Raw genomic sequence first — 13493 nt, 5'->3', positions numbered from 1 at the left:
AATAATAATTACCACATACTTTATCCCAACTAAGATATAATTAATCCTTATTGGAGGAAAAACAATTCTAATAGTTTTATTTATTGTTTTAATGATTTGTTAGTAGGCAAACTATAGTATGGAGATCCAAGTTATCGAAAGAGCCCTTATCCAGAAAACCCCAAGTCCTGAACATTCTGGATAATGGATCCCATACCTGTATTGTGTATCACTCTCTGATTTTATAATGTCATTTGGTGTAGAGGAGACATTAGTTACATGTTTAGTTGTGATCTGATTTTGATATATCTTCTATAATGCCACCAGCACACCCTGGCCTGTCAAGGTTGTACCGCTTGGAGCTTGGTTAGGTAGTGTGCCCTTCCATTATGAGCCTCAGAGGTGGGCTAAGTTGGACGGGAGCCCTAGGCAACCTAGCCAGCCCTCGTCTGATGGGCATGCACGCGCACAGTAGTGCAGAGTATAACCAACAAGTTGTGGGGGAACAAGGCCCAGAACACAGATAGGCAGCAGAAGAGGTATGTGGCTTGTGCCCTAGACATGTACCTCTTCTGCCTAAGACTAGTTCCAGTCCTGATAAACCTATAAACAAAAACAAAACATATGGAAAAAGAAAACCAGTACAGCAAAGCTGGTGCACTTTGCCACTTCTAACAGTGGCTTTCCCTTCGCATTTTGTCTGGACTTTGGAATTACTCTGTTGTAGCATCTATGGGGTAATGTAAAAAAAAGTTGCACATTTTGGACAGGTCTACTTACCAGTATGTGGATCTTCATTTATATAGTGCTACTAGGATACTCAGCAAGACAAAATTTTACAATGAAGAAAAATTACACTCAGGGAGGACAAAGGGACACAGGGAGGGCAAGCATTAAAGGAGAACTAAAGCTTAACTAACGGCGTAGACTACAGATGTTGTACATAATGTTTTGGGCTTCTGTACCAGCTAGAGGCAACCACAGCCCTTTAGCAGTAAAGATCTGTGTCTCCAAAGATGCCCCAGTAGCTCCCCATCTTCTTTTCTGCTGATTCACCGCACAAGCTCTGTGCTGCTGTCAGTTACTGAGATTAGGGATCCACTAACAATATAAAGTACATATAGAATATAAATGTCACAATATAAGGCTGATTAATAATTAATACAGATAAGAATTACATGGCAGCTCAGAAACCAGTACAATTAGCATTAGAATATAAATAATCAGCCCTGTAGCATCACTTTATATTACAGACCAACCTAATTTTTTGCTTAATAATTAGCGGTGAGCCCTAAGCTTACCTTCTCAACAGCTGCTCAGAGCTCACTGAGCATGTGAGTGTCGCAGACACTTTCCAAGATGGTGACCCCCTGTGACAAGTCCTGGATCATTGCTGCTATTGAGATGTAAAATCATAAGAAAAAGAAAACAATTAAAATGCCAGCAACAATAAAAAATTCTAACCAGTGTCCATGAGAGAGAGAGAGAGAGAGAGAGAGATGCTTTTATATATTTATTGCAAATTCTGCAAAGTACAGAGAGAAAGTAGAAAATAAGGGGGGGGGTTTCCTTAATATGGCATGCAATAAAGACTTATTTACTCAAAAAACACATTGTTTAGTACTGTATTAAATATACTGTATAATGTACTATATAATGCCTGAAAAGTATGATAATAGTCATTAAATAAAAATCTAATTTAACCCCAGAGGCGGGCCGGGCACCCTAGGCAGCCCAGTCGGTCACCCCCCCTCCCTTCCCCCATCGTGCGCATGCGCAGTAACATCGCTCTCGCGCATGCGAATAGCTCAGCATAGGAGGGCGAACTCTACAGGGCAAGACTCCACTGTCTTTCTACACCTAAAAAGCAAGGAACACTCCTGAAGATCACAATGTCCAAATCATGGATAAAGAAGACCGCTGGTTTGAAAGATGTGATTCATATCAAGGTGGAGAAACCATCTCTGAACAGAGGCGGGGGCCTTCAACACCACCTGTCTGCTACATACAATTATGTTCTAACATCTGTACCCCGGCGGTTTCAGAATACTTCACACATCCATTCATGCAACTCTCACAAGTAACATCTGTTTCTAGGAGTTGCATGACACATTAGTAATCCTATCACAGTAACCCCACAGAATCAGTAACCTCACAGTTTCAGATGTTACCTCTCTGAAGAGTTACAACGTGCCATTGTGATTGGATTAGTGGAAGAGTTTATATGCTGAGAACTTCCCACACCAGTCAGTTGAACTGAAGAAGCTGTTCGGATAAGTAGTGAAACGTCTTCAATGATTACTCAGCAAGTCTAGTTGTTTTAGAATTACTTATACTAGATATACCATGACCTGGGTAATTGAAAATCTTCATGGTCATTATAGACCATTAGTGTATCAGCATCCTGATGCAACTAATATACACTTTATATGTTCAAAGTAAGATTGAATTTGTATTGTTTTTTACACAGACATACCACATTCCAGAGATTGAAAGGAAACCATGGATAGTCTTCACAGTTTGCCTTCTTTATTGTAAATGACCCCTACAGTTTCTCTATGCATTTGTGAAAACTGTGTTGTGGTAGAATGTCCTCTGGTGGCTGATGGGGATGTTTTAGGACAGCAGTTGTTTGCCGCATATTCTTGAACTGTTGTTGTTATTGCTCTCTGTTCTATGCAAACCCACACTGGAATGTGCCTGCTACCTCTAACTGGCCCATGACCAATCGTGCATGTCCTGGCTCTGAAGAATTCAAAGAGGGATTGAAGCAAAAGCATGAAAGGAAGATTTAAAAAAGTGGAGGAAATATAGAATAGAAAAAGACATACTTGTACTGTATGGGCAAACTGTGTTGCACAGCAACTTATCAACTAGTGCCTTACTTTCAAAGCATTGTGTTATGCATCAGGCTCTATAAAAGGAGTGTGCAAACCAGCTCTTGAGAGATTGAAAACTGAAAAGATGACCGAAACTGCTGTCCCAGATCCATTCAAGACGTGTATCAGGATAGTAAGGAAATAAAGGTTAAATCAACCTAAAATCTTACAATTATTCTTTTAACTGCAACTCATATCTTATATTCCCATAGATGGATACCAAATGCTTTGCATTTCAGTGTCCTGCTTGGTATTTATAGTTTCCAACCCTATATAATATACCCATAGATGGGTATGCAGATGAAACTTGCTGTGCATCGCAATGTCCAGCTTGTTGAGGATAAAACATGATTACTCACTGTGCGGGTGAGGTGCATTTGGTGTACTTCAGATTTTTACCTTCAGAAGTCCTTGCTTATTTCTAAGGGTTTATACAAAAAAGATAAAGATATCCTTTGCAAAGTACCCTACTAAACCATATACATTTTTCATTTTTTCAAGTAGTGTCTTTGTGCCTGTGTCCAGTGCGTGGTTGATTTGCTCTCTTTTTTTCTCTTTTGTTGTCGTTACACTTGTTAATTGGGATTTCCTTTGTGTTATAGTACAGGTGTATAGTAGTTTAAGACCTCTACCCTCTATACCTGTCTAATCTTGTTGGGCTGCCTACCAGTTTGTGCCTGGAGATGTAATATCAGTAATGGCTTGTTAAAGTATAAAAACACAACACGTCCTTTTAAGGACACTAAAGTTGTCAGTCAGCGCTTGGTTATAGGTCTAGCTTTCTTGCTATTAGTTGTCTTGAATCACCTGTGTTTGACTCTCTCTCTCTGACTTCCGATTTGCTTTGAGCTCTTGTCTGAATTGGACTCTACATAAACTCTGCCTGTCCTGACCCCTGTCTCAACCAATTTTCTGTTAATGGACTATGAATAATATAAAAGGCTTGAAGTATTGCCTAGGTAGGCTACTTTTTTGAAATCCAATTTGCCATAACAATTGTTTTAACTTAACACGTTGTGTAATTCATCAGTAATTGTTTAAAACCCATAAGAATTTTCAGTCAGTTTATAACACATCTCTGATAAAGAGGGGATATCTTTTTCTTTCTATCAATCCTTTCATTTACTGACGCAAGTCAGATCCCGTTCTTTAATCAGCCTTAAGGTACGAATAGATAGATGTTTTCTTCACTTAAGTTTATGGACTATGCTTATTCTACTTGTTCAAATCCTGAGCTATTTTGCACCAAAGCCTTCCCTGCTGTGCTCCACTATGTCCAGCTCCTCAGACATTCTTCACCTCATTAGGCTCCACCCAACAGGTAATCATTGAAACAGTATAACAGAAGTCAGTTGTAATTCAATAGCAATTACATTTACAAATGATTTACAATTATTATGTTTTTTTCATTAATGTATACTGGAAAGTTGCTTAGAATTACATTCTCTTTCATCATGCATTAAACTATTTTTGGGTGGGGGACCACTAATATCTACAGAGGAAATGCAATATATCTATATCTATCTATTTATATTGAGGTCATTGGAAAAGGATATTTGTGCTGGGCAGTAGAACATACAATAGAAAAGAGAGGACAATGTCAAAACATGTGTCATCAAATTACATGAGGAATGGCACTGGCAAACCCCTGATTTCCAGGTAGTTTGTATTTGATTTTCAAGTATGATTACAATCGTTGAACAACATCCAACTAGTCCACCTAAGATCAAATTTAGACGTTTGAGTAGACAGTTTCTCAAAATGGAATCCATTCTTTGGTGAAAGGGGCAGTTAAAGATTTCCAGTGTAATTGTACTGTATATAAAAGAAGGTTTGTTGTCTGAAATACAGATAAGCTGTAGATTGATCTATAAATTTTACACTTTTGACTTCACCCTTTTCCTTTGTTACTCTTCCTTAAATGTGTTTTGCACTTTCTTAACTTATCTTTTTTCTCAGTTCTCTACCTTTCTTCTTAATATTATATTTCCATCCTCTCAACCCTTTTGATTCTGACCTTGTCATCCCTTCTATATTCTCTTTAAATGTTACCTCTTCTCAACTTTGTGCACTTTCTTCCATTTTATCTATTTATCTCTCTCTTTAACACTGTCTGGGTAATCCTTCAGTCAGTGCATGACAAAACCAGACATATATGCCTTTGTGTCCTGGCCCTACAGACAGATCACTTTTGTCTTTTAATCAATGAAGTGTTATAAATATCCTAGCAGCCTTTTTTTCTTGTTTTGCAAACTATTGCTCTGATGTCCAACATGGTCCTAACTTGACAGTGAATTACACTTCTTTTCTTTCAAGAATCAAAGCTACCTGTGGGCCCATGGCAAGTATGGCATTAGTGGGCCTCCACTGCCCCCAATACATTTGTGATAGAATAAACCTCAAGCAAGTCAACTTCAATATGATAAGACGTTTAGTGAATGAATGGTCTCTGCATACTGGAGTAGATATGATCCCCAGGTGTGCCCCCCTGGGCCAAAAGCTATTGGAGCAGATAAATGAAAAACAGGGGATGCTCTGTTGGATATTTCTGTCATATTTTATACCAAATAAAATGTCTGCTAGTGAGGCCACTTTTCTGATGGTTCCTGGGCAAATGTCCCTTTTGCCAATTTTTTAAAATAGCCCTGGCCATAATTCTGGACAGATTTCTGGAATTCTGATTGATATATGAACTTTTCTCGTACTGCAGGGAAACCAGACGGCCTTACAGCGAGCAGCAGTTGTAGGAAACACTGAGGTCCTCGCATTACTGATACAAGAAGGCTGTGCCTTGGACAGGCAAGATAAGGTATGTCAATGTATTGGAAGTATGTTTGATGTACACTGAGCTGTGCCTTCTAGTGATATTCTAGTGACCCTAACATGATGCGCCTAGAAATGTAAAGACCTACCCCACTGTCACGGAAAAGGTAGAGCCACACAGGCACAGATCTATAAAAACCGCTCATAGTGATGGTTCATGTTTAAAGGAGAAAGAAAGCAACCTTGCCATCACTTTATCCCTGACTAGTCCTCCTGTATGTGGTACAGATCGCTTGTTTTTTAATGCACCTGATTAGTTTAACTAGTAAAACATTCCCTCCCTCAACCCCTGTCGGGTATCATTGCATACATTATTTCTTGATGTGCAGGGAAAGTCCACAAGTATCTGCCTTTGCAGTAATATGGATTTGCTTTCCCCTCACTGTGCTCTGGTTGTCCTTGCTCCAATGCTGCCAGAAGCTCTATAGAGAATAAATACACAGAGGAATGAAGCATTGTCATACCAACAGGACACTTTCATTCCTATTGGCTTGGGGCTGACTGACTGGGGCCAGGAATGTGTCTAGGAGAACATCCCGAAGGAAGGGTGGGGATTTTCTGATTTGTAACGAGCACAGAGTGGTAAAAAAAAGTATTGCCTGAGGCAGGGGGGTGGGAACAATATAAATATAATATTTTGCCTACGCCATTCAACCCCCTGACTGGCTTTGTGAAGGCAATGATTTTAACACAGACTGACAACAGAGTGGCAGGACTGGCGCTGCACAGTGAGTTCTAAATCAGGATGCCTTTATTGGCCAATACACTCAGTATTAACCTTTCATTGTCAACTTGTAGTATGCTATAAAAGTCTAATTCCAAGCACATTTTCAATTGGCCTCAATTTTTTATAGTTTTTTTTTAATTATGTGCCGTCTTCTTATGACAAATACTCTCTAAGGCTACAAATATATTGTTTTTGCTACTTTTTATTATTAATATTACTATTCAGGTCCTCTTTATATTCCAGTCTCTTATTCAAATCAGTGTATGGTTGGTAGGGTACCAGCACCCTAGCAACCAGACTGCTGAAATTGCAATGTGGAGGGTTGATGAATAAAAAGCTTATTAACTCAAAAGCCACAAATAATAAAAATGAAAACCAACTGCATATTTTCACAGAATATTGCTCTTTACATCATACAAAAAGTTCATTTATACAGGTATGAGACCTGTTATTCAGAATGCTCGGGACCTAGGGTTTTCCGGATAATGGATCTTTCCACAATTTGGATCTTCATACCCTAAGTCTAGTAGAAATTCATTTAAACATTAAATAAACCCAGTAGGCTGGTTTTGCTTCCAATAAGGATTATTTATATCTTAGTTTGGATCAAGCACAAGCTACTGTTTTACTATTACAGATAAAAAGGAAATCATTTTAAAAAATGTGGATTATTTGGATAAAATGGAGTCTATGGGACACAGTCTTTCTGTAATTCGGAGCTTTCTGGATAATGGGTTTCTAAATAACGTATCCCATACCTGTACTATCATTTATAAAAAATCCCCTTTAAAAATACAGCATATTTCTTTCTTTGATGCTTTAAGTTCATTGCCTTAGAAGTTTTCCCACCCAGAATTTCTTTATATATCTCCCTAGCCTACTTTACATTACATTTGTGTGTTGATGCAAACAAATAACTTTATTATTATTTTAGTTTTTGGCTTTCTGTTCTAACTTTCTTCAACATGAAACAATAAAATACGATCAAGTGTCAGTTACTCTTGTAATCAGACTCACTATAAAGTTGTTTCTGTTTTTATTTTGTTTCTCTCCTACATATCCTTTGTTTTGATATTCAGACAAATATTTGGTTTATATTTATATAATCAAATAAACACAAAATGCCCCTGGTTCCTTAAAATGTAACTGACTACATTGTAATAAGAGTACGAATAAAGGAGGTGTTTACCTTAAAATGAACTGTTTATTTCTCATAGTATATAGAACAAATGACTCTCTGGAAATGTGTACAAGTTTAGGGCTTATTTTTTAACATGTATTATGACAGTATTTATGGCAACAGAAAAAGTCTTGTGATGGATGAAGTTATGGGAATGAGTCATTTAATGTAATTTTCTCTACAGGATGGTAACACTGCTCTGCATGAAGCATCCTGGCATGGATTCAGCCAGTCTGTCAAATTGCTTGTTAAAGCAGGTGCTAATGTGCTCGCCAAAAACAAGGTGAGAACTATGTCAGACATCAGTCTTTCCTCAGTAGGAACATATGGGTTTGCGTAAATGGTTGCTGAGTGACATCTTGTTTTGGAGTAAATGCTAGGGCTGCTTAATTATTTTGTGTCAGCTTTACACAATCCATAAATTTTATATTTAGTGTGTCTATTATGAATTCATAACACTGTGTTATGGCTCATCTCTCCTGCATATTATTTAGAATCTGTCCATGCTCCTTTAACACTCCAGAGAGTATTTATACACAGACCAGCAGATGTTTAAATTAATAATTAATTAATTTAAATTATTAGAAAGTCTAGCTGCAAGGTACCAATACATGAGGGGTGTGTCAATTGAAAGACTGGATTTCAAATTGAGATAGTATATGATTTTGTTTTCTTCTTCAAGTTATAGCGAAGATCCACCGTGATTTGTAAAAAGTGTAAAATAGTCACTAAAAGGGAGGGCAAACCACTTAGTGCCCCAGGTTATAATATGTCTCTTAAAATGCACAGGGCCTAAAGTAGAAGCTGTGCCCAGTATAAGGCATTATACCCTGATTGTTTTTTAGATTCAATGTGACATTTCTGAAGTGGCTGGCCAGGTTGCCCAGCGCACCCAGCAGGCTTGCCAAGGGCCGGATCCAGAATACTCAAGACCCTTTTGAATTCAGTTGAGATAAGGGAGCTGTGAATGTCTACAGAAATGATTTATGCTTCCTTATAGCCTTGATTTTCCATAGTTATATGGGGTGTGGCATTTAATTGGGTATTAAAGGGATACCTTTGTGTGTTCTCTTGTATGTATTATAAATTTTAACATAATATATTCAAGATTCCTTCTTAATCTATTTACTTATTATCACCTTAAGGCAGGTAATACACCTCTGCATCTGGCCTGCCAGAATGGTCATTCCCAAAGCTGCCGGATTTTATTGCTTGCAGGATCTCGGGCAGACTTGAAAAACAATGTGAGTAAATGCACTCAAACCAACTGACACTAATATTCCTAGCAAGCTAAATTTGTTTTGGGGACCCCTAGTTATCACAGGCTGGAATTTAAAACTATAACTAGCTTCATTTTACATGCTTCATACTTGCAGTTTATTCCAGCTTGTATCCATCTTTATCTTTGCTCTCTTACATGTAAATTATAGTCCAGAATATGCACATTATTCTTCAAGAGTCACAGTCTACATCTGAAGTAGAGGGGTTATATTTGAATATAATACACAACAGCCATAAATATCTTGTAAAGTATATGCTTATCAATGATATGCCAATATATTCATGGAACTCCTTAGCCATCAAAAAAAAACATACAAAAGGGGGTACATTATTCACTATATGATTGATATACATAGGGCCATATTTATTAACTGGTCCATTACTGGTCCATAGTTGGGTTTCCTGAACTTTTTAATTTTTGTGAAAAAACTACTTTTTTCTTAAGCAAGCTTGAGTAATCGGATGCAGAAAAAAACTTTCAGTTTCAGGAAATCACTTAGTTCTTTAGCACACAACTTGACCATGGACAAGTACGTTTAATAAATATGCCCCATGCTGTATAAAAATATAGTACAGGACTCATGAAAATAATGTAACAATCAAACATTTTCTCAATTTTTGGACTCAGAGAATATGTAGGATACTGTAACGTATTGTACTATATAACATTGTTACATGCAACCAAGCAACAGTTTTTGCATAAAGTGCTCCTTTCAGATATATATATATTATTATCCATATATTGTATGTGTGGGTAGCTTATGTAGTGTGAGGCCTGTGTATAGGCCTGTATATTTAAGGAGAGATAGTTACATCATGAGCCCAATAAAGGTTTCTTAAAAGATAAAGTGACAACCAACATATGTCATACATGCATTTGCAGGCGGGAGATACCTGTTTACACGTCGCAGCGCGCTACAATCACCTTTCTGTCATCAGAATACTACTCAGTGCTTTCTGCTCAGTCAATGAAAAAAATCAGGTCAGTGTGTTTGCTCTTCAGTCAGCTTTACTGTGTGTCAAGTGAGAATTAAAATTATGTTTATATTTTTTATAAATATACAAACATTTGGAGTGGTGACATTAGATAGTGTTTGCCTTTCTTAATGCACACTTTATAATCAAAAAGATGCCAGCTACTTACTCTGAAATGTATTAGGCTGTGGGGCCAGCAATATGCCAGAGTCATCTTAGATGAGAAGGAAAGTCATGTTATATTTAGGGGTGCCCAAATGTGTATTTATTTAACTGGCACTCAGGGCCGGAGCTCCTAGAAATCTGCACCAGCCTGGGGGTTCTTTCAGTGAGCACCACGGAGAGATCCTCTTCCTGCTTTTTCTTTCAGCTCACAACTGCACATGTGCAGTAGAGCAAAAAGGCGAACTTTTTTTTTTAAAGGTAAAATTTTATTGTTTTATAGCACATTAAACATAAAACAAAATATATGCCGTAAAAGCAGTTGATTTACTATTACATAGCTCGTAATACAACATATATGTATAAATGTGCTCAGTTATTTGAATGATACTTTTAAGATCGAAAATAGAGTTCAAACTGTCATACAGGAAGAAGTGAGTATTGCCTGCGAAATTCCTATCATCAAAAAATTGGACAGTAACACCAAGTTCTAAATAAGGAATACTACCTTTAGCAGTAATGAGATACATTTCTTTTATGTTCGGGAGCCCTGACCCCCAAGCCCTGCCTCCCACCAAGGACTCCATATTTTCTCAAACTTTTTCAATGAGCCTCTGGCTAGCAAGGTAAGTTTAATGAGAGGCAGATTCTGATTCACCAACGTTATCCAGTTTTGGACTGATGGCGGCTGAGGACCCAACAATGCCATAGCAATTACTTTCTTAGCATAGTATAATAGAGTTCGGTATCTAACTCTGGCATGATTAGTGTATATGATTTCATCTATGATTCCTAATATGCACACCTGTGGGGTCAGCAGCCTAGGGAAATCCAGTTTATCCGCTAAGATATCCATGACTTCGGTCCAAAACTTGAAGACTGGTGGACACGACCAAGCCATGTGCAAAAAGGTGGCTCCTTCAGTCCCACACCTATGACATCTAGCATTTGGGTTATTTCCCATGGCTTTTAATCGCACAGGGGTGATATAGAATTGATGAAGCCATTTAAAGTACACTAATTTGTCGCGTATAGAATAAAGGTGAGTATAACCTTTATCCGTAGCTTCCTCCCATTCTTCTTCTTCGAGGTCTGGGATGTCGGCAAGCCATTTTTGATATGCTACCTTAAATGGCGGGGGGCACGTTTGTAACAAAGTCTTGTATAAAGTGGATGTAAGTTTGGTTACATTGGGAGACCATAGCACAGCTTCAAATTGCGTTTGTGAGGTCTGTATTTCAGATCCTCCAAACTGTGCTAGAAATACTTGCCGCAGCTAGAAATACCTAAAGTGAGACAGATTGGGTTCTGTAAGTTTTTCTTTAAAGAATTCGTATGAGCCAAACTTGGCACTGTCTAGCACATCCTGCAATCGTCTAATATGTTTACGTGGCCAGTAGAGAAAATCTGGGAATTTATGGAACTGGGGAAGGTGGGAGTTAGCCCATAACGGAACATTGGGTGTTAAGATGGGGGAACTCTGTGGATACAGCTTGAGAGCCAAAGTCCAGGCCTTCTTTGGGGTTGTCATAACCTCCGGTAGTTTGTCATGGTCTGTGACTGCTCTATATGGAAGAGTCCTTCCCAAGACCCTATAGCCAGTGCCTGAAGTGTTGTATTAGGGTTATACGGATCAGGTTCGAACCACCATTTAACATAGTGCAATTGGCTGGCTAAATAGTATAGGTATAAATCTGGCAAGCCTAGCCACCCATCTTTCGTGGCAGGGGTGAGTTTCTGCCAAGCCAGCCTGGGCTTTTTACCTCCCCAAATAAACCTTATCACAATTTGATTAACAGTCATAAAAAAACCCTTTGGGATATGAGTAGGTGAGTTGTGGAATATGTATAGGAATCGTGGTAGATACACCATCTTAAAAATGTTAATTCTTCCCCAGAGTGTCAATGAAAGTTTAGACCATACAGAGAGAGAGTATTAGTGAGAGAGGATACAACTGGGTCCAGGTTGCGTGGTACAAAGGTGGATAATTCTGGGTCAATATTGATTCCAAGATATTTAAATTCCCCCACCACTACTATTGGAATCTCTTGTGGCAAGGCAGGAAGGGGAGTTGGGTCTATTTGTAGTAAGGCGGATTTATCCCAATTGACCCGCAGCCCCGATAATCCCCCAAATTCTGTTATAATGGTGGCTAAAGTAGCTAAAGATGGACCCGCATCTGCCAGATATATCAGCAGATCATCCGCATAAAGCGATATTCTCTCTTCCACTGGTCCCAAGCGCCACCCCTCTAATGTATGAGCCTGTCTAATGTGGATTGCTAATGGTTCAATGGCTAGAGCAAATAGTAAGGGTGAGAGAGGGCATCCTTGTCGTGTACCCCTAGCCAATGGAAACGGTCTAGAAGTTGTACCATTTGCCCTGACCCGTGCTACAGGGGCCGAATATAGCATTTTGATCCAGTTAATGAAGTTAGGACTGATGCCAAATTTAGAAAGTGTTGCCCAGAGATAATTCCATAATACTGAATCAAAGGCCTTAGCTGAGTCCAATGATAGTATTATTCTCGAGCCTGCATTATCATGTGTAGTTTGTAGGTTAAAGAACAATCTTCTTAAGTTAATGTCTGTGGTTTTGCCCACCATAACCCCAGATTGATCTGGATGAATCAGATCCGGTATTACTAGAGCGAGTCTACTGGCTAGTATCTTGGCCATTATTTTAGCATCTGTATTGAGTAATGAAATTGGTCTGTAAGAGCTACATGATTGCGGGTCGTTCTGGGGCTTCAGTATCAGGACAATGATGGCTTCTAGAAAGGAAGGTGGGGGGGATAAATCTTGCATCGCCGTTGTGAGGGTATTTAGTAAGTGGGGAGTTAGCTCATCTAAAAGGCATTTGTATAGATCTGCTGGGATACCATCGGGACCCTGGGTCTTGCCAGGGGCTAAGGCATTGATGGCTTGCTGAACTTCCTGCTTAGTAATAGGAGAGTCTAGAATGTCTCTCTGGGCTGCTGTTAGAATAGGAGTGGTGGTTCGTATAAGGTATTGTTGTATCTCCGCCTCTGTGTACCTGCTCTGGGTAGCATATAATGTCTTAAAGTACGTTGCAAAGGTTTCAGCTATATCTTGGGGCATGGATTTGAGAGTCCCAGCTGTAGTTGCTATGGCTGCAATTGCAGTTGAGGGGGCCTGTAGCTTGGCTAAGTAGGCCAGTGTTCTACTACCTCCAGTTTCAAACGTGCGTTGGTAGGTGTATAGTTGTGCTTTCCGTGTAAGGAGTGTTTGTTCTCTAGCTAGTGAGTGGTGGGAGTCTACTAATTTATTGTATGTCAGGGGAGAGGGATCGGAGACATAATCAGATTCAGCCTCCTCCAGTTCTTTTTCTGCCTCCATTACTTGGGCTTTAGATTCCATTCTGGCCCTAGCGACTGCATTACTGAGTTGCCCTCTCATGTAAGCTTTTGAGGCGTTCCACATTATAGGAGGGGGGGCTGATCCTTCATTTAATTCCCAGTAGTCCT

General features: G+C 39.0%; 1 protein-coding gene across 6 annotated transcripts in view; it reads left to right on the top strand.

The window, feature by feature from the left end:
* ankrd6.S (ankyrin repeat domain 6 S homeolog) overlaps window positions 1–13493 on the top strand; it is a 77087-nt gene that overhangs the window by 37233 nt on the left and 26361 nt on the right. For all 6 annotated transcript variants that reach the window (XM_041564648.1, XM_041564649.1, XM_041564647.1 and 3 more), the window contains 4 exons: window positions 5569–5667; window positions 7773–7871; window positions 8734–8832; window positions 9753–9851. In XM_041564648.1, the coding sequence (XP_041420582.1) occupies window positions 5569–5667; window positions 7773–7871; window positions 8734–8832; window positions 9753–9851 (396 nt within the window). The remainder of the gene's footprint in view (window positions 1–5568; window positions 5668–7772; window positions 7872–8733; window positions 8833–9752; window positions 9852–13493) is intronic.

The sequence above is a fragment of the Xenopus laevis genome, chromosome 5S (genome assembly GCF_017654675.1).
Source record: "Xenopus laevis strain J_2021 chromosome 5S, Xenopus_laevis_v10.1, whole genome shotgun sequence".
Taxonomy (NCBI): Eukaryota; Metazoa; Chordata; class Amphibia; order Anura; family Pipidae; genus Xenopus; species Xenopus laevis.
The sequence above is the reverse complement of the archived record's forward strand: the minus strand, read 5'-3'. Positions and strand labels throughout refer to the sequence as shown.